Source organism: Spermophilus citellus, assembly GCF_964194105.1.
Source record: "Spermophilus citellus genome assembly, chromosome: 5".
NCBI classification, from domain to species: domain Eukaryota; kingdom Metazoa; phylum Chordata; class Mammalia; order Rodentia; family Sciuridae; genus Spermophilus; species Spermophilus citellus.
The window spans coordinates 174,328,361-174,349,976 of NC_138186.1; the positions used below are offsets into that span (position 1 = coordinate 174,328,361).

General features: G+C 53.7%; 1 protein-coding gene across 1 annotated transcript in view; it reads right to left on the minus strand.

Annotated features, from left to right (window-relative positions):
• The window catches only part of WDR27 (WD repeat domain 27), a 189,775-nt gene that overhangs the window by 82,616 nt on the left and 85,543 nt on the right, over positions 1 to 21,616 (minus strand). The window contains exons 23-24 of the mRNA XM_081296596.1: positions 20,748 to 20,850; positions 15,157 to 15,255 (exon numbers count right to left, since the gene is read on the minus strand). Coding sequence (XP_081152722.1) covers positions 15,157 to 15,255; positions 20,748 to 20,850 — 202 coding nt within the window. The remainder of the gene's footprint in view (positions 1 to 15,156; positions 15,256 to 20,747; positions 20,851 to 21,616) is intronic.

A 21,616-nucleotide genomic window follows, 5' to 3' on the forward strand; every position in this document is an offset into this window, starting at 1 on the left:
GTTTTGTGTTGTATGTCTGTATGTGCATATGTCCATATATCATATATGAGGAGAGCTCATGAAAAAATGGATCCAAATATTTTTATTATTCACATGATTTAAATGGTTTAATTTAAATTGGGTAAACAGCTATTGAGGATTGTTTTAATTTGTGAACAAATAAGGAGGTTAATAGATCTGTTTGTTTACTTTCACCTTTCCTTTTCATTATATCTAATTCTATTCAGGATGCTAAATTGTTTAGAAAATCGCTTTCTTTTAGTGCCTGCTGGAATGTTACATAATTTTTTCTTTTAGCCATCATTGCCAGAATTCCTATCTTCATCCCAGTGCCGATGAAGACAAAGATAAAACCAAACTACAGCTTCTGCGATAGCTATCACAACAAACTGTATAAACTGATGCATCAATGAATAATAACTCAACAAGTGATGCTCAATCAAGAAGTCGATTTACTTTGGGAGGAAATGAACATATTGATAGATTCCTCTGCTTTGAACTGCTTGCAGAACTTGCCTGGACTATGTATCACTTGTATGCATTGTGAACTATCTGTTGGTGCAGCAAATTGTGGTAGTGCTGGAGTGTCTTTGCTGATGGTGTCACTGGTGGTATAATTTTTCCAAAGGAGCCGTCAATTGGCTTGGTGTCGTGGCATTTCTGTATCCTCCTCCCTTCTGCTTGTGATGGTCATTCAGCTAAAATTTGGGGGCCAACAGAGGTGAGGCAAAGAACCTCACCCCCCCACATACTGGCACCAAGGCCAAATTTGGGGCCAACAGAGGTGAGGCAGAGAACCTCACCCCCCCACTGGCACCAAGGCCAAATTTGGGGGCCAACAGAGGTGAGGCAAAGAACCTCACCCCCCCTCACTGGTGCAAAGGCCTATCCACAAGTATGGCTGTATGCTGGGCCGGTAGTCAATGACGGGTAAGATCCAATTGCAGTGGTACCAACCTAAGACAGGAGGCTGACGCCTTGAGGTCAGCTCATCTGATGACGGGTAAGGACCATATGTAGAATTGGACAGGCACGGTCCCTAAGCCACATGCTTGTTGTTTAATTAAACAGAAGGGGGGGGGATGCTGAGAGCCACAGCCGAGTTGGAATGACGCATGGCATTTTTGCCAGAAGGAAGTGGTTGAGAGGTGAAGCCAGCAGGCCCTTGAGATGATGATGGTTATGTTAAGCTGTGTATTCTATTGTATATTAGACCCCTGCTCTCCGCCTCAGGCGCGGGCTACTTTGGAGTTCTCGTGCTACTTTGGAGGTCTCGCGGGGATTCCTGGGGAGTTGGTGTTGGTTGGGGAAGTGCCGGAGGAGGGATTTCTCGTTGGTGTGTGGTGTGTCCCGGGGGAAGGCCGCTTGCCTGGCGTTCGCGGGAGTTCGGAAATAAAGTTTGTTCCTGCTTGAGTGGCTCGTGATTTGTGCCCAGCCAGACTGCGGCAACTAAAAACTGTTGTCATCTTTTTCTTTGCTTTATTTTGTATATTTATGTTTAGTTCCCAAAATAATATGTATTATTTCTTTTAAAAGGCACTTAGAAATAATATCTCAGAAGGTAAAATAAACAATTTTTCTCTACCTGTAGCTTACATTTAATAAATGACCACATATTTACACAAATTCTACCAAGGATGGAGTTGACTTTTTGTCATGGCCAAATTGCTCATTAAGTCCACACTATGACTAAGGGTTCATCTGGGCTGGCTCTTGTCCTGCAGTGTCTGACACCAGCACACCAGGCAGGCTCTCTCTACGCACTCCTGCTTTAAACTTCTGTTGGATACCCATTAGCTCAAACGCTTCAGAATCTGCACAAGCCTGCCCATGGGTTCGTCTGGGGAACTCTGCCACCGTCCCCTTTCCCTTGGTACCCTGTTGATCCTTGGAGATAAAAGTGGCCACATTGCTTCAATTCATAAACTTCCTTAGCACTGTCAATAGTAGAATCAGATGTGTCACAGGAATCCTATGTGCTGAGTGTAGCTGACTTATTTTAAGACAAATTTCTAAAGCTGGGTTTATAAATCATTTACAAAGAGATTGAGCAGAACCAAAATTACAGTCCAACTGTCAAATTCCTGCAGGGTGACCACAGTGTGCTCAGGGCCAGAGGCCACAGCAGTGAGTGCTTGCAGAGCAGAGGGCCTTGCCAGACCATCAGGAACACATACCTCCTGCTCGCCAGATATTAGGTCAACACCATTAAATATAATGTGAACCATCTTCCATGGCCCCGGCTCAAAAGCTGCGAACACAAACAGCCACACTCAGGCCCTGGCATGCAGGCGCCTCTCACCGAGGGCCATGTGCTGCCCAGACCCCTCCACTCTGCTCCGGAGCCCGGGCCTTCCAGGGGAGGACGGTGGAGGCCCTCGGGGACCAGCTTTCAGATCTGCCTTCCTCCTGTCCTTCCCTTTATAGGTTTCTTGGGCTGTATGTCGAAGCTGACAAGTGCTGCTCTGTTCTGCAGGAGCTGCACACACCAGGCCTCCTGCCCTTGGCTTCCAGCACCCCCAACTGTGTGGGATGCAGGCGAGCAAAGGGCCCACTGTGCAAAAGCAGGCAGGGTCTGGGCTCCGGCTCTGAGGCTTCCCTGGCTCACACACAGTAGGTATGTGCAGTCTGTGTAAGGCTGCTAGCATTTGCTGCTGGTCTAACAGGACACTGTTGGAGGAGAGGAGGTCAGAGTTTGAGGCCTCACCTCCTTAGCTTCCCTCCTGGCGAGGAGTTTAGCCTCTGTGTTGTGAATTCAATTCAAGTCATGCATCAGCTACCAAAAGGCTGGCCTCTACATCTGTCCAGAGTCATAGGGAAAATTCTGTGATCAGAGAGCATTGCATTTCTAAAAGGCAGCACAGACTTCCTAACAACCCCCCCCAACACACACACACACACACACACACACACACACACACACGCCTTATTCCTGGGACCGGCCACATCATCCTGTGTAAGCACCTACCAGCAAGCATTCCATATCAATCCCATGTCCCCCAACACTGCCTGTTGTCATCTGCTCACACCTGTGCCGTCTGCCTTCCACACGAGGCTCAGCTCCATGGAACCAGGGTCACACCAGCCCTTTCACGCCTTTCAACCCAATAACTATTTGTTGAACAGTGGATTGCATTTTGTACTTTAAGTTATACTTTCTTGTTTTCATAGTCATTAGGCGGCCTTTCCAGGTTTTCTTGTTTTCCAAGGTCAATTTCACACTCTCAGGTTGCAAGTAGACACTTGTGGCAGAGGGTTAGAAGGCGATGAATTTTTCTGGAATTAAGAACATCAGTGCTGACCCTGACCCTACCCCCGCCTGGACACAAAGGCAGTGGCATCCTGATCCCAGGGAGGTCTGTACCTGACATGGGGACAGAAGCTGCATCCTCTGCCATGCAGAGCGGAAGCACCTGGAGAAGAGAGAGGACCTGCACGTGCAGAAGGTGTCCTTTAGGAGCACAGGCACACAGCCTCCGCTGACACTGCCACGTGCACCGCCACTCGCCTGCTGACAGCCCAGGGCTTATGCCAGACGCAGACTCTAGACATGGTGTCATGGGAGATCAGGGTCTTGGGGAAACAGGAGAGAAAGTCAGCAGTTGGTGAAGGGGCCAGCTGCAAGACCGGAGGTCCTCAGGAAAAGAGGGTCCTCCGGAGCATGTGCAGGGGCAGGGGTGGCCCTGACAGGCGGGCAGAAGGAGCCAAGGAAACCACTGGGATGAGGTTCTCCAGAAAGACAAAACCTGAGCACAAGCACGCAGCAAGGGCAAGACTGCCCTGGACAGTAAAAGACTTGCAGGAAAGCAGGAGTCCAGCAGAGGGCAGTGAGGCACAGAAAGAACCACACTGGCATCCCAAACCCAGGTGGAAGAGCCATTGCAGTGACAGCTGTGACCACGAGGGGGCAGTGTGTGCTGAGGAAGAGCCCCAAGACAGTGGTGCCCAGCCTAGCTGAACCTCCCAAGTGTCCCCAGACAAGAGGCCTGGGCTTAGGTCCAGGCAGACATTTAAATGGTGACACATCCCCGTGCTCAGAGAGTGTCAAACGTGTCAGAGAGGCAGACAGGCCCACATGGAAGTCCTACCTCTGCACAGCAAGTGAAGGAGCAACAAGTACATGGCCCAGAGCAAAGTGGCCACAGACTCTAGGGGAAGGAGTTCAGTGTGCACAGGGCCTCGCAGGGAGGAGCTCCGTGTGCACAGAGCCCAGAGGACAGGAGCTCCCTGTGCACAGAGCCCAGGAGACAGGAGCTCCCTGTGCAAAGAGACCAGGGGACAGGAGCTCCCTTTGCAAAGAGCCCAGGGGACAGGAGCTTAGTGTGCACAGAGCCCAGGGGACAGGAGCTCCCTGTGCATAGAGCCCAGGAGACAGGAGCTCCCTGTGCACAGAGCCCAGGAGACAGGAGCTCCCTGTGCACAGAGACCAGGGAACAGGAGCTCCCTGTGCACAGAGCCCAGGAGACAGGAGCTCCCTGTGCACAGAGCCCAGGGGACAGGAGCTCCGTGTGTACACAGCCCAGGGGACAGGAGCTCCGTGTGCACAGAGCCCAGAGGACAGGAGCTCCCTGTGCACAGAGCCCAGGAGACAGGAGCTCCCTGTGCAAAGAGACCAGGGGACAGGAGCTCCCTTTGCAAAGAGCCCAGGGGACAGGAGCTCCGTGTGTACACAGCCCAGGGGACAGGAGCTCCGTGTGCACAGAGCCCAGAGGACAGGAGCTCCCTGTGCACAGAGCCCAGGAGACAGGAGCTCCCTGTGCAAAGAGACCAGGGGACAGGAGCTCCCTTTGCAAAGAGCCCAGGGGACAGGAGCTTAGTGTGCACAGAGCCCAGGGGACAGGAGCTCCCTGTGCAAAGAGACCAGGGGACAGGAGCTCCCTTTGCAAAGAGCCCAGGGGACAGGAGCTTAGTGTGCACAGAGCCCAGGAGACAGGAGCTCCCTGTGCACAGAGCCCAGGAGACAGGAGCTCCCTGTGCACAGAGACCAGGGAACAGGAGCTCCCTGTGCACAGAGCCCAGGAGACAGGAGCTCCCTGTGCACAGAGCCCAGGGGACAGGAGCTCCCTGTGCACAGAGCCCAGGAGACAGGAGCTCCCTGTGCACAGAGCCCAGGAGACAGGAGCTCCCTGTGCACAGAGCCTCAGTGACAGGAGCTCCCTGTGCAAAGAGCCCAGGGGACAGGAGCTCCCTGTGCAAAGAGACCAGGGGACAGGAGCTCCCTGTGCACAGAGCCTCAGTGACAGGAGCTCCCTGTGCAAAGAGCCCAGGGGACAGGAGCTCCCTGTGCAAAGAGACCAGGGGACAGGAGCTCCGTGTGCACAGAGCCCAGGGGACAGGAGCTTAGTGTGCACAGAGCCCAGGGGACAGGAGCTTAGTGTGCACAGAGCCCAGGGGACAGGAGCTCCGTGTGCACAGAGCCCAGGAGACAGGAGCTCCCTGTGCACAGAGCCCAGGGGACAGGAGCTCCCTGTGCACAGAACTTTGGAGGGGTGAGCCTCACCCACCACCACCACGATGGCCACTGCTTTTGCCACAGGCAGTGAGGGAAATGGTGGTTCCATGAGCGGCGTGATCACCACCTGGCAATGGCTCTGTAGCAGGAAGCCTGTGTGCACGTGTGCTCATGCATGTTCTGCCTAACTATCCCATGAGACCCCCAGCAGAATGATGGGCACAAGTGGCAAGACCAGGGTCCGGTCCTCTCCCCCCTTTGGGGAGGCACGGGTCTCTCCTGGTCAAGCATCATGTTAACGTGAGTTTCCACAGGTGGCCCTCCCAGTTTGAAGGAGACCCCTCTGGTTTGTGTCACAGGTGGACTCTGGTCCAGTGAGCAGCATGTGTCTGTGTCTGTGGCGCTGCCATACTGTCGAGGTGCGCTGTGTAACTCATCTCCACTTGCCGGGCTCCAGGGGTGACGGGGTGAGTGCGTGGGCCCACGTCCATGATCCTTTGCACGGGAGGCTGGATTTGGTTTGCTGACACCACCTGAGGACATTTGCATTTATATTCATGAGAGAGGGAGGCCAGGGTCTTCTCTCCTGCGAGGTTTTGCCTGGTTTGGTGTCAGAGTACTTGTGGTCTCACAGAGCGACACCCTGGGCCCCTTCTTCCTGCTGGAGGCCTGGGAAAACTGATGTTCCTTCTCCTTCACCTGCCGCCAGGGAAGCCATCTTGCCCTGGGCTGCTGCTCACGGGAAGTTCCTAGGTCGCCTGCTCAACCTCTGTGGGAATCCACCAGACCTTCCTCAGGGACCAGTCTTCATGGGACTGTGTCTGTGACGGGCCGCTCTCCCTTGCTGTGGCCCGCTGCCTGAGGAAGACAACTGACAGCAGGAAAGGCTTCTTTGGGGTCGGTTTCAGGAACCCCAGTCCATGGGGGCCCAGGGCCCTGAGCCTGCAGGGAGGCAGCAGGGAAGCAGAGAGACGGGGTGGAGGGCCGGCACGTCCCAGTGACCACTGCTCCCGACCAGGCCCTACCTCCCAACAGTGCCCCCAGCTGGGCCCAAGCTGCCCCACGGGACTCATGGGGGACACTGAAGAGGATGGCCATGTCCATTCATGCGCACTGTCTTCTCTTTCGCCAGGCGAGCCCTCTGTGCAGCTGCAGGTCTCCGACCTTTCTGTGCAGTTGGCCATGGAGTCCGCTTCCACTCCTGACTGGCCGCTGCTACTGGGTGTCCTTTTCCCATCCTCCTCACCCAGGCTTTGGGAACACCATAAATGTATCAAGCAGGTAAAGTTTATGGTGTAATCTCAGGTTAAATTTATGGTTAAACCTGAGATTAATATATTAAGGATAATTTAGCATCAACATCTGTGAATACATATTTAACTGCCCTGAGATTTACTGAAAGTATGATTTTTTTAAAATAGTTTATCTAGAAAACAAAGTAGTAGCTTGTTTTTCACAGGCAAAACCCTAAATCGTACTGAAACGCCGTGGTGGTCTGATGGAGCAGAGCCAGGCCAGGCTTCAGGAAGCCTCTGCGGTGCCTGTCCAGTGGCACACGAGCTCCAAACGTTCCAGTAAGCTCCTGGCTTTCCTTAGGCCACAGAAGCCACGAACACTTCAAGGCAGCACTAAGGCTACGCCGCTGTTTGACACCTGCCCATCGTGAGGCGCGGCTCCATCACCATCCCAGAACCTACCGGGCAGTGGACGGGTCTTCAGAACCACAGGACACGCAGAGCTTGGGGCGCTCCCTCGTCAGGAAGCCAGCCCAGCGCCCACGTCGCCGCCACATGATTTTCCTGAAGAATCAGAGACTCATTGCTAGATCTTAGGCCTGACAATCGTTATGGGGAATTCCAAGAAATATTTCAAATTCTTAAACTCAGTAACTGAGGAAAAATAAACTAACTTACCAGAAATTATGACTTTTTCTTCTTTTAAAATTTATCATAAGTCATGGAAATCCAGGGCAAAACTAAAGGCAATAAAGTATTTTCCCACAGCTCACTTGTCCTGGGAAGTGGGGTTCTGCCTCCACCCTGACGTACCCAACAGCTAAAGCAGCTGCGGCTAGGTTCTCTGGTGTCCGCCACGACCACCCACACCCGGGACCCAGCTTGCCTGGAGCTGGCCCTGCAAGGGCTGGTGGGTCAGAGCCAGCCAGGGAGGAGACCAGAAGGAGGTGAGGGCACACTCCTGCAGAGCAGGGACCTGGTGAGACCCAGCGGGAAGTGCCGATGCCGACCCATCCTCTTCCCGCGTTCTCTGATGTACAGGAACTGAAACCAAAGCACCTGCCAGACGGAGGCGCTCCTTCACAGGAGCAAGACCAGAGGTTGCCAGCAGGCCTACAGATCATCTCCGGAAAACACCAAGCTACCCTTCTGTGCCAACAAGAAAGAGACTTGAGGGAGTAAAGAGGAAGTTCTGGGCTAGTTCCTTACACAGGGTCTCCTGCGGTCCACCTTGAGCTCGTGCTCCTTTAAGACCCCTGCGGGGGAAGCCCTCAGACACATCAGAGGCCGTTTCCATGGGTCTGCACGCCCCCAGAGTGCTCAGGACACCCCACTGTCCCCACAAAGTGGGCCGCGTGGTCCCAACCTCCACATTCACAGATAGTCATTAGACACTTACAAGACAGATGTCCAGACAGATGTTTTTATGAGCCTGATGGTAACTGCTGCTGTGATAAATCCAGGTATTTCTAGACACCTGGGTCTCGCACTTGAAGTTTGGAGCTAACAAAACTGGGCTTATTCTGATTGCTTAAAAATAACAAGCACTATTGTAGTGGCACCCCCTTTCTCCACAGAAGAGCCTTAACTGGGCTTCTCCAGAAATCTCCATGGCTGATTTTAGGACTGTCAGCAAAGAGTCTCTGCAGAAGAGTTCTGTGTAGAAAAAGTTCCTATTTTTGTGTCGCCCTGTTTTATTTGGCCACTTGCCAGGAAGAAATCAGCACTCCAGGTGCTGGACACCCCCTTATCAGTTTTTCACAAATGTATCCAGTATAGTAGTTTGTAGAAATGTGTAAACAAGGCCTCTGGCCTCCAGCTGGGCTTCACAGCATGCAGTCTAAACTCGCAGGTTTTCAGTCTTCCTTCCGTTCAGTACCTTCAGGTCTGCCCAGCACAGGTCCTCAGCTGCCCCAACAGCCTAGAGAACAGCCCAGACAATGAAGCCCAAGGCCCCATGCCCTTCTCCTCAAAGGGAATTCTCTAAGTTTCACTGATTCTCCATCTGGAACACTAGGAGCGTTTTCTAAAATCAGAGAGTATTTTTCCCACCATTTTAGTAACTCTCCACACGTTGAAAGACACCCAGGTGATGCAAATGGCTTATTCAGGTGACACTCATCACCTCTCAGGACCTTCCAGGTTCTGGCTCTATGTGGAAGAATCTGGCAGTTGCCACTCTGTCCTGACGTGAACAGCCAAACGGCATGGAAACCGGCACCTTCCCTGCATCCCGCAAGCTAAGCTGCTGCCCCAAACCGAATACAAGCAGACCAAGGAGCCATGGCTGTCCGGAGCTGAGTCCTGTGCAAAGCAGGCCAGGTGGAGAAGCTCCAGCTGCCAAAGACAGACCACGAGGGTCAGCGGGTCAAGCCTGGGAGGGGAGCACTCCGGGGGCTGGGCGGAAGGGGTCCCTACCAAAGTGAGAAGGTGAAACCCCCTGCTTCCTGCTGGGGAGGGGAAAGGAGCCCTTAAAACGGTCCCCAGCAGCCGCTCTCCTCAAAGGTCACGCTGAGACCAGCCAACCAGAGCCCAACACTTGGTGTTCATCAGAGCTACTGGGCCCACACGGGGTGGGGGGGTGGGGGGGGGCAGCAGGCGTGAGAAGGCCATTGTCCTGGGCCTGGGCTCACTAAGAGTGGCGAGCTGACTGCAGGGCTGCAGAAATTCCTGCCAAACCAGTGGCAGCCTCAGCAGCAGCTCCTTGCACCCATGCATCAAGCCCACCTACCCACAAAAGTTTATGACCACACTAAGGACAAAAACGCAGTTTGAAGAGGTAGAGTCAGCGTCAGAACCAGATTCTGACATGGCAGGGATGTTCAAAATGGAAAAACTGGAACTTAAAACAACAGTTGAGGGGGCACAGGGCTCCAATGGGCAGAGAAGACAGCACACCAAAACAGACAGCAATGGACGCTCAGGGATGGGAATCCCAAGAAAGAGCAGAAGTGCATACTGGAGAGGAGGACCACGTTGACCAGACCTGGAGACACCGAGATGGTGGCGGTGGACTGGCCATGCTGAGTGAAGAGTGTCTGAGCTGAGTGAGCACCAGGGGGACTACCCAATGGAAAGCCAGGAGGACGGAGGACGGAGGGCAGAAAGGGGCCTGGCTGCAGGGGCACCTGTCCATTCCCAGGCAGCACTCACACACCCAGACACCAACCCAGGCGAGGAAACTGTGGACTGTCACCTCCCACGGACGTCACACAGAATCCTCAGTATCGGAAAATCTCACCAACAATGCAAAAGATGATACCCACGACCAAGTGGGACCCTCCAGGTGTGCAAGGCAGGTTCACCATTCAAAAATAAATAACACAAGCCACCACATCAGCCAACTAAAGCAAAGTCACATGACCCCTTCAACCGTGGAGAAAGAGCATTCAGTAAAATCCAACACCCACTCATGATAAAAATTCTTGGCAAACTACGAAGACAAGAGAACTTCCTTGACTTGATAAAGAATACCTACAAAAACTCTACAGATTACAATGAACTTAAAGACAAGAAGCTTGAAACTTTCCCACCAAGATCAGGAACAAGGCCACAGTGTCTTTTCTCACCAATCCCTTTCAACATCATACCAGAAATACTGGATAATGTAATAAAAAATGAAAAGGAAATAAAAGACATACAGATTGGGAAGAAAAAAAAAGAAAATGTGTTTGCTCATAAAACATGTATCTATATAGACTATGCAAAAGAATCTATCTAAAAATCTGGAAATAATAGTGATTATAGCCAGCTGCAGGATACAGGTTTAATATACAGAAGTCAGTGCTCTTCTATGCATTAGCAATGAACAAGTGGAACTTCAGATCTAAACTATGATACATTCCCATTGACACACCAAAAATTAAAATATTTAGGTATAATTCTAAGAAAATATGTATAAGATCTAAATGACAAAAAATACAAACCTCTGATGAATGACATAAAAAGTAAACGTATATATATATATATATGCATAGAAAGATGCACAACATCAGTTCTTCCAAACTCAGTCTAGTCCAAATCCCAGCCTTATTCTCTGGCTGTCGACAAACTGATTCTGAAGTTTACATGGAGTGGCAAAAGCCCCCCGAGAGCTGAAGCCAGGCTGAAGAGTGAGTGGGAGGGTTTTAAGACTCACCACCCAGAGCAGCAGCCAAGGCGGGGTGCTGCCGGCCAAGAGGCAGACAGGGCAGACCAAGAGAACAGAGCAGCCAGAGGCGCCTGGCCACACCAGTCAGCAGCAGAGCTCGGCCCAGCAGCAAAGGCTGTTTGGGAGGACGGCACCTTCCAATAAATGGTGCTGAGCACACGGGTGCACACGTGAAAACTGCCACACCCCAGCCGTCCGGAGCAGAGCTCGCCCCTTCCACAAAGTCAACTCAGGGGGGGTCACAGGCTTCCACGTAAGTGCAAAACTGGAACTCTCCTAGGAGGAAACAGGAGATGGCCTTGGTGGCCTTGGGTTTGGGGGCTACTTTTAAACGTAACAGAAAAGACCAAGACTCATAAAGGAAAGAATGGATAGGCTAGACTTCATTCAGATTAAGACCTTTTGCTCTGTGAAAGACACTGTCAAGAGAAAGCAAGGGCGAGCCTCACTCTGGGAGAGGTGTCTGTGAAAGGTGCCTCCTCCCCAGCCCTCCCTCCCCCCAGCCCCCCCCTCGCTCCTGCAGCCCTGAGCCTGCAGCTCTTCCCTGGGCCTCCAGCCAGCGCCGCGCCACACCACTGGAACGCCTGGAAACTGCACCGACCTGGCCGGAGGTGCCGAGGCACAGGTGCTCCAGTCCACCACCGCCCGTCCCCAGAGCCGCAGGCAGGGTGCCCAGGAACACAGGGACTGGCCCTGTGCAGCTGCGGCATGTCATTCCATCAGGGTTCTGCTTTGTTTTGTTTTTTGGCATTTACTCTTTGGCTCACATTTTTTAAATCATTTTTCTTTTCTCTCCTTTTTCTCCTTTTAACACCCCATTTTCCTTCCTTTTCCCCGCGTTGCATCCACCCGGCCTCTCCCTGACCTTCTGTTGCCTTTCCTCTTTATCTGTGTCCTTTCTTAGCTTTTTAGCCTATTCCTTATCATTTCTGCCCCTGCTCTTCCTGCTGGTTTCACTTTGTGTCTGGTCTGCTGCCATCTGCTACTGTGACTGTGCTTAGCTTCCTCTTTCTATGCCTTGCTGGGACCAAGCCCAGCACCCTGAGCCCACCCAGCTAAGACCCAGCCCTACCCCACCCATGACGCAGCCCTGTTCAGGTCAGCAGACACTTCTACTAAAGAACGGGAAGTAAAATCCCTGCAGATGACCTGTCCACACAGGCTTTGGCTCCTGGATATGGACCCCTGGATATGGACAGCAGAAAGAAATACAGAGACAGTGGACACCTTGCCAACAAGGGGCCGCCACATGGTCACCCCCACGCCTTCAAGAACACACCGAAGACTAGACTGGAGCAGCAACTATAGACCAATATCCCTGATGAACACACATGCAAACATTCTCAATAAAGTGTTCCCGAGTGAAATTCAGCATAGCTCAGGATCAAGTTGGTTCCACTCCAAGGTACAAGGGTCGTTAAACATATGAAAACCACTGAAGATAACACAGCACGTAAGTAGAAACAACAGTAGAAATCACCTCTTCACCTTACTAGATGCAGGAAGAGACTGATAAGATTCAACACCCCTTCATGATAAATGCCCTAAAGAAACTAGGTAAGAAGGATGGTACCTCCAGGTAATAGAGGGGGATGAACAAATGCAGCAAAGTATCAGGCCCTACATACACAAAGAGCAGTAGTGTTCTGTCTGGGTCAGCTTCGTTGCTGCTGTCATACACGACCCACCAGCACAACTGTAGAAGAGGAAGAGTGTATCTGAGGCTCACGGTTTCAGAGGTCTTAGTCCACAGAAGGCGGCTCCACTCCTCAGGACTCGAGGTGAGGCAGAGCCTCACCTTGTGATTAATTATCGCATAGAATTAGAAACCTTCTGTACATGGTGGAAGAGTGCGGCAGGGGGAGCAGCTCATCATGGTGATCAGCAAGCAGACAGTGAGGCAGTCCAGCCTCCAGACACGCAATAAATAAGCCACAGCCACGCCCCAATGCCCCCTCCTCCAGCCACACCCACCACTTCAGAGTCCACTCAGTTCATCCCCGCAGGGGATTAATTCACTGACTGGGTCAAGACTCACAACCAATCACTTCTCCTCTGAACTTCCTTGCATTGTCTCACATGTGAGCTTTTGGGAGACATCTCACATCCAAACCATAACACCTTTCTATACCAATAATGAACTCACTGAGAAACCAGGAAAACAACCTAATTCACAACAGCCTCCAAAAACATGACCAAGGAACAAGTCTAACAAGGAGGTGAAAGTCCCTACAATGAAAATCATAGAATGCTAGAAAGACAACAGGAGATGGAAAGATCTCCCATGTTTGTAGGTTGGCAGAATCAATCTGTCTAAATGGGTCAGGTGCCGTGGGGCACAACTGTGATCCCAATGACTTGGGAGGCTGAAGCAGAAGGATTGCAAGTTCAAGGCCAGCCTCAGCAATTTAGTGAGGACCTCAACAACTTAGCAAGACCCTGTCTCAGAACAAAACGTTCAAAAGACTTTGAAACTACTTGAGGGAAACATCGGGGAGACATACAGATACTGGCATAACAACAATGTCCTGAATAGGACTCCCACATACTCAGGAAATAAAAACCAGAATCGACAGGGGATTGCATAGAATTAAAAAACCTTCTGCACAGCAAGGGAAACAATCACAGAGTGAAGGACAGCCTACAGAACAGGAAAAAAATCCTTGCAAGCTATTCACCTAACAGAGGATTAATATCCAGAATACATGAAGAACCCAAAGGAGTTAACATCAAAAAAACAGGTAATCAAACTGATAAACAGGAAAATGAGCTAAAAAGATACTCATAAAATGAAGTTAAAATGGTTAATAAATATTTGCAAAATGCTCAAGATCTCTGGCCATCAGAAAAATTCAGATCAGAACTTCACTGCGATTCCATCTGACCCCAATCACTATGGCTATCACACATAATAATAATAGTAGCTAGTGGTTGTGAGGATACGGAGAACAAGGAACCCTGTGCACCACTGGTGGGAATTTAAATCAGTACAGTGGAAAACAGTGTGGAAAGTCCCGGCCATCCTGCTCCTGGGCACGTACACAGAACAAATGAAGTTGGCACACAGGAGACACCACATGGCCCTGTTCATGGTGGCACCTTGAGGTCAACACTGCTCGGTGCCCATGAACACCTGCAGTGAGACAAGAAAGACTGTGATGACCAAAGAAATGGAGAGGGAAGCCTTGGTTGCAAAGTAAAGTCTACTCACGAAACATCTGACGGGATCCGTCAGCACCTGGGCCTGTGACCTGCCCCGTCTGGCCCTGCTTGAAGGCCCAGTGAGGCCCCCATAGACCCTGGCCCACCACAAGGAGCATGTGAGTGACACAATGTCCAACCACTCTCCACTGAGTCCTTCAGGCTCCTTCTCTGGAGCAGTAAACAGCCCGCGGGGCGTCTGCAGCCCTGGGGTTGAACAGGCACCACCTCCCGATAGCCAGGGTCTGGAACAAGCCCAGGTGCCCATCGAGGATACACGATGGGGAATGGCCACACGTTCCCAAGAAAAGCAGTTGTCTCAGCCCATGCCATACCAGTTCATTACGAGGAAAAGCGAGGACATCTCAGGTTTCTCTGTAGCAGGGAAGGAAAGTGGGGCCCTAAACACCCACCAGCAGAGGACTGGGAAGACAGGCTAGGGTCGAGGAAGCCCTGGGATGGTGCAGCAGCCCGGCTGACTGCCCTGATCTGCACCTCACCGTGGCGTGCACTTCAGCAGTGAGCCACGTGAAGGATCGCCACAGGTCCCGGCAAGTGAGGAACAGCGTGAGCGGTGTGCACGTCGGGTTCCCTGAGTCAGAGCTTCAGGCCTGACCAGGCTGAACCGATAGTCCCCATGCTTAGGCTGAGTCAGCATGGATATTCTTACCCTCCACAGGGGCCTCCTTTATATTTTAACACAAGAACATCCATCTTTCTTTACAACGGATTTGCTACTGTTATTGCCTTTTCTCTTAATTAAGACAGTTCCTTTAAATTTCATGGTCCTCTTCCTACATACAAATTCTGGTCCTGAGATCTTTGAGACCCTGTTCCCCTGGTCCCAGTTCCTGCTTCCTCCCTTCAGCACTCAGGATGGCCACACATGACCCCATTTTTCAGACGGTCCTGCCCTCTACAGAGACACCACATGACAAATACTGTCAGTATTGAAACATACCCTCTGCATTTCTCTTTCTCGCCATTAAAGGTGCCTTTCCTAAGTTCTCCCTGCAGACAGTGAAACCAGATTGATCTTAAGCATTATAAAATTTCACCCAGATAAAGTCTGACAGATATGAGCAGCATGGGGCAAGAGGTTGCACAGGGAGGTGTACCTGGGGAGCCGCCGGGTTGAAGGCCACTTCAGAGACGGTGTCTGTGTGTCCAGCCAGCCGATGGGAAAATGTGCTGCAGCCCAGGTTGTACACGTAAGCCTAGGAGACAAGAACACGGGTTCTGGGCGGGCTGGGAGTGGGGCAGGCTCCACACCCTGCAGGGGAGGGCCGTCTGCAGCTGATCAGTGTGCAAGCACGTCACCCCCAGAGAGCACGTGTGCGCTCTCTCCTGGCACACCCCACAGTTCCCCAACAGTTCAGAGTGGGGGTTGTGTCCACAACTGAGGTTCAGGAGAAGAGATTTCTATTCCAAACTCACCTGAACATCCCCAAGTGCAGGAGGAAGATGCCCCGCATCCCTCCGGCACCTGCCCTTGGTGTCCCTCTGGCAGCCTGGAGCTGGAGCCGTGCTCACCAGGGCTGCTTGCCGAGGGGTCACTGATCACATCGTGGGCACATCCAGCCACCGGTGCCGTTGGGCTCTTCCTTTAGGGACAGGGGAACGTCCATGCTGCTGGGGCCTGAGAGGAGAGCACTGCCGAGTGGGGACACCGAGCACCTTCTGCAGATGGTGGTGACGGAGAGACGCACGCTGCAGCAGGAGGAGGTCTGGCCACTGCTGCTCCCACGGCCTGACGTGGGGACGCCGCTTGTGCCGGACCTTCCCTGCACTCTGCCAGTGGCTGGGGTCTTGGAGTAGGTCTCCAGTGGAGTTCCCAGTAGGGGAAGTGCCTATGTGTCACCTGGAGGCACACACGGCCCTCTACTGTCTGCACACAGTGCTGGTGCAGGGCCGACTCCCCTAACAGGCCTGCAGGCCTCACACCTGCACGGCATGTCACCTGCCACCAGGTGAGCACAACCAGGCCTGACCTTCGCTCTGGGCCTGAGGCTGCGAGCACAGCTGCTGGAACCACTGCCCACCGTGGTCCTGCCCAGAGGCCACACTGGCTTTTCTGACGAGCCTGCGGTCTTCCTAGTCCGCCAAGGACAGTGTCCTTCATCTGCGACTCAGGCGGCCTCCAGGGCCCTCTGGCTCATGGGTCTTGGCTTCTTCAGGACCAGTGAGCCCCAGGCTCTCCTCTCTGTGCAGGCAGAGTATGGGAAGGACCCTAGCAGGGCCCTGCAGGCCCACGTTTCCGTACTGACAGGAGCCTCCTCCTCAGTGAGTCCAGACCTCCAGGGTCTCCTGACTGAGGGTCAGTTCCTCATGGTCGGTTCATAATGAAGACCATGAAGGTCTGGACCATGAGGAACTGACCCTCAGTCAGGAGACCCGGAAGGTCTGGACTCACCGAGGAAGAGGCGCTCTCCCAGAGTGCTGGGCGTGGAATTGGGATTCGAAGCGCAGCCTCAATTCCAAAGACGAGGAAGCCAGGAGAAGAGGGCGAGGTGTGAGGCTGGGATAAAATCACGCAGGGCAGACAGAGGCTGACCCTCAGGAAGCGCAAGGGTGTTGCAGGTAACGAGAGGACACAGGAAGAAAGTGCAGAATGAGAAAACGAGTCCAGCCCAGGAGGACCTCCAGGGTGGGGCCAGGCCAGGGTCTCTGGTGCCCAGAGAGGTGAGGCTGTGTTTCCCCAGAGAGCCCAGGGAAGCTGTGCCTGCAGGAGGAGGAGGAAGGATGGCCGCTGCGCTGACGGCCGCAGACCACCAGAGGGTGGGAAGATGGGGCTGCCCCTAGCAGGCCAGGCGGAGCCACTCGCTGAGTGGTCATGTACACCCTTCACGTGGAACCAGAGTAAATGCACTCATTAAGACAAAAGCGAGGTCCTACAGGAAGCAAACGACGTTACCCAAAACAAAGCTCGTGACCCTTGATGTCCTCTGCGGGCTGCTGCAGGACTTGAGTTCAAGCCCACAGGGATCTCAGGAAACCGCCTGCACATGCGTGCTGAGCTCGCACCACACACTGTCATCTCTGCCATCCGGGCAGACAAGAGGGCCCCACATTCCCAGAGAGCCACTTGGAACCTAGGGACCACGCACACCTGTTGTCTGCCTGAAGCTGCAGGCCGAGGCTGCGCCTGCTCCTGGGAAGACCCTGCCCTCCCAGCCCCCTACTCGCTCCGCAGACGCCAGAACAAAGCCAGCTTCTCCGTGGCTGCCATGCACCTTCCGGATTTCCCTGGACACATCTGAGAACTTCCTTCTTCCTAACCGTGGAGGATGGCAGTAGGGCCACCTGGAAGGGGCACAGTGGCCTCAGGGGGACCAGCCCAGCCCTGGGCTCAATCAGGTGAGACTCATCCTCTTTGCAGGCAGACATCTTTTTGTCCCCATTTGCACCAGAGGGAAAATGTTTGGAAAAATATGAAAGATAATTCCTTAAACTTGGTTAAAGACAAAAAGGTCAGATTAAAAGCACTTAGCGAATCACAAATATGATGAATTAAAAGCAAGCTTCACTTAGATCCAAATTAAACTCCTAGAAATAAACTATAAGGAAAACATCTTGAAAGCATCCAGAAAGAAAATCAGCATAAAGGAAGTCCGTGGCAGGGAGCACGGCAGGTTCTCGTCAGAGCCATGCTGCTGGGGCCAAGGTGCTGGGGAAGGGCGAACCAGGGCGTCCCGGGCGTTGAGGGCATCGAGGAAGGCGGGCAGTGCAGGAGCCATACAGCCGAGAGCTGGGCAGAAACCCTCCAGCAGGAAAGCAGCTCCACAGGAAAAGCCGGTGCTGTGGGGCGCAGAGTGCACACGGCGGGATGTGGGTCTTGGCACCAGCCTAGGCCCCACGGCACAGGCGGGAAGGAGCCGGGCCCTTGCGGGGCCCATGTACACATTTCCTTGAAGTGGTGGGCGGCCAGAGCACCCAAGCACTCAGCACGCAGCTCGGGCAGCGTGGAGTGGCGTGCTCACAGCACAGGGAAATGACCAAACAGGAAAGGCACGGTGACCAAAGAGCAGCAGCCAACACAGGAGACCAGCAGAGACCCGAGGACAGCAGACTGCCCCAGACACCAGTGTCACGCCATGCGCCAAATCTATAGGCAGCACCCGTCGAGAGGAGCCAGCACGTCCAGCCACCTGAAGTCTGAAGTTCAGTCCCAGGCGTGGGCAAGCCACACCAGGGCCCAGCAGGACGGAGACCTGAGAAGCCCAAAAGCTGCAATGACGCGTTGATGCCAAGGGATTCCCATGGAACAGACACACACACACACACACACACACACACACACACACACACACACCAGTTCTTTTATGTTTTGAATTGTCATAACTGTGTCCTGACAGTGTTGGAGACTGATCTTTTCCCCACAAAATGCGACAGTGAAAGCCAAGCCAAGGGGATAGTGTCTGAGGTGGGGCTGCTGGAGGCAGTTGGGTCACGTGGGCTCAGGAGCCTGTGGCCTCCCCCTCCTTCCCCTACTTGCCCTCATGGGAGGACACGGGAAAAGTGGCCATCTGCAAGCCAGCAAGACACTCTCACTGGGCATGGGTGGACACTGCAGAGGCTCTGCCTGAGCACCCCTGGGCAGTGGTCTTTGCAGTCCAGGCAGGCAGCCATGCCCATGCTCGCCCACCTTATGCACCTGCAGAACTGGACCTGCCAAGGTTGACCACAAATACCTTTCAAAACAGCACCTGGGCCCACCTGAGCCATAGCTGGGCAGCCCAGGGTGGCTCCCTGGGGTTGGGGGAGCAGACAGCCCAGGTGTCCTCCCGGGACCAGTGTCCTCCCTCATGCAGTCCTGGTCCCAAGCCCAGCACTGAGTCTGACAGAGTGGCAGCCCCGGAGACCCTGCAGTGCCCACGGGTCCTCTTCTGTCCACTGTGCCCAGCCTCCAGCCTCCTCCTCAGCTGACAGCGTGGGCGCTCATGTGGCTGGCGCTCCTGAGACACCTTTCCACGCTCTGCAGGGTCAGACGGGGTTTTTCAAATCTCCGTTCTCCTCCCCTTCAGTTGTCGGATTGATTCTTCTCTCCTTGGGTCCCTTGCCTCTCTGTCTTGAGGAGCCACGCAGTCCCTTCGACACCCGCAGCAGCCTCTCCAGCAGACGCCCAGCTCCTCACGCTGTGCTCTGCCTTCCCAGCTCCTGAAAAGCCAGGCTCGGCCACGCGCCTGCCCTGGTTTCCAGCACCTGCTTCCTCCCCTCCCCTGCAGCCTCGCTGGGGTGGCCTTCGCTGTCCGCGTTTCTGCCAGCGTCTGGCCACGCCATGGGTGTGCTCTCTGTGTGTCAGATGCCTGCAGCGATCTCCTGGGCTCCCCGGCCATGCTGTGCCAGCCTGCACCATCTCGCCCCAACACTGCTTCCACGTGGGGAGCCTCCACGGCAGCTCCCGTTCGCTCGCACCACCTGCTCCTGCGCCTGTGGGGTGCTGCCACGCTCAATGCCACAGCCAGCACTTGGCACAGGCCTTCTGGCTGCGGCCTCACGGGCAAGGGAGGCACAGTCCATCGCGAGGGCCCACAGGTCCCCCTCTGGATGCCATCACAGTGGCAACAGAATTCACATGAGTTTTGAGTGGGACACTCACCACAGCCAGCACCCCTGAGGAGAAGGTGTGACGGCGAAACCAGACCTGGCTGGGAGAGGAAACTGCAGACACCCTAAGAAACCAGGGCTGGGAAGGGTCAGCTCTCCTCCCGCCCAGCCTTCCTCCAGGGGCCTAAATGACTGCCCCAGGAGTCTGACTTCTCCCTCTTGATATGCAAACAGCCCTGGGCCAGGCCCTCCAGGTCTAAGGAGCCTGTGAAAGGGCCCTTCTGCTGTCTCTGGGAGCATGCTCTATGTCAGGGGCCCCACAAGGCCTTCAGCCACACAGACTAGGAACTTTTTAAAAAAGACAAAAGCCCCGGTGACAGGACGGGTCCAAGATGACGCCAAATGACCTATGAATGTCGTGAGAGCCTGGTCAGGGCTCAGAGCTGGAGTCTGCTCTCCTCTGGGCCTGCTGGAGTGAAATAGAGCTTGGATTCTCCTCCTCTCCCAGCGCTGCTGGTGTTTTCTGCCCGTCTGTTCCCACAACAAAAGGACAGAGAAACCAGAGATATGTGGAGGAGAAGGGTCATGTGAAGACAGCGTCCCACCCAGTAAGGCCAAGGATGTACCCCGACGGTCTCTCCCTCAGATGCCCAAGAAGCAGCGGACCCTCCTACACCAGGCAGACGGTGGTCTCTGGCATCATGAGCAAGATCACACCTGCAGGGCGGGCCTCCCACGGTGGTGCTGGGTCTGCTGCCCTGGAGAACTAACACCTGACCCTCGTGTGTCGGGGACACAGGGGTGTCCACGAGCTGTGCTCCAGACCCCCCGGAGGTGCAAGCGCTGTGCGGCGGGGCCAGGGGAAAGGGCAGCTTCCCACAGCACCTGTTCCTTAGGAAAGGCCCCTCACAGCGTCACCTGCATCCCCAGGACACACCACGCAAGGGTGCTCAGAGCGCACGTGCAGTGCTGTGAGAGGCTTGGGCCCGGGTAGGTGCTCCCCAAGTTTCAATAAAGAAGTGGCGTCTGTGCCTCCTGTGCACGGTCACTGAAGCACGAGACTGGGCACCTCGAGCGACACGGAGCACCCAGCGTGCCCATCCCCAGAGTGACCAGACAGCATCACTAGATTCTGTGTCCCACGTTCCTCACCCACACTTACATGTCTGTCCTCAGCTCCGCAGGCCACAAACCGTCCACAAGGGCTGAAAGCAATTCTGCAGGGGTAGCCACGGTTCGGGTGTCCTTCAAAACTGCGCTCACACCTGCGAGGACAGCAAGGAACAGCAGGGGAAAACCCAGCACATCTCGACCCAGGTTGAGGAGGTACACCAGCCAGCCCTTTCCTTCATAAAAGGAAGAAACTATCATGAAAAAAACTCCTTATTTTTTGCTGCAGTTCTGGGGACTGAACTCTGGGCCTTGCCAAGGAGCCGGGCAAGCTCCCCACCACTGAGCCACACCCTGAACATTTTATGTTTGAGAATTTTAAATGGCAAACAATTAAAGAGATCTTGAAAAGCAATTAAAACACTATTTGATACCATAAATTCTCAAAGATGACAGAACTAGCAATACATGAGCTTTCCGTATATGATCGATATTAAATAACAGTGATCTCTGGAGACTGCTGTACTGCAGGACCTTCCAGATCACCACGGTGCGGGAGGCAGCCTGCCTCTCACGAGCAGAGCCTAGGCTCACTTCCCAGCAGAGGAACGGAAGGGCCCAGACTCCAGGAAGGGGCCGCGTCTATCAAGGGAGTCAAGGTTCACAAACAGCTACTTACAAAGTACCACTTTTAAAAAGGTCAGAGCATCATGAGTGAAATAAGCCAGGCTGCGGGACACACACCTGTAAGTGTGCCACAATCAGATGCACTGTTTTGTACGATTATTATGCACAAATTAAAAAGAGAGAGAATTGGCGCTAACTTTATGAAGAGAACCTCGGAGCCTTCCCAGGGAAGCGCCTAGCGGCTCCTGGGATGGGTGCCCCAGGGCTCCGCACCACCAACAGGTCCTGACTGGT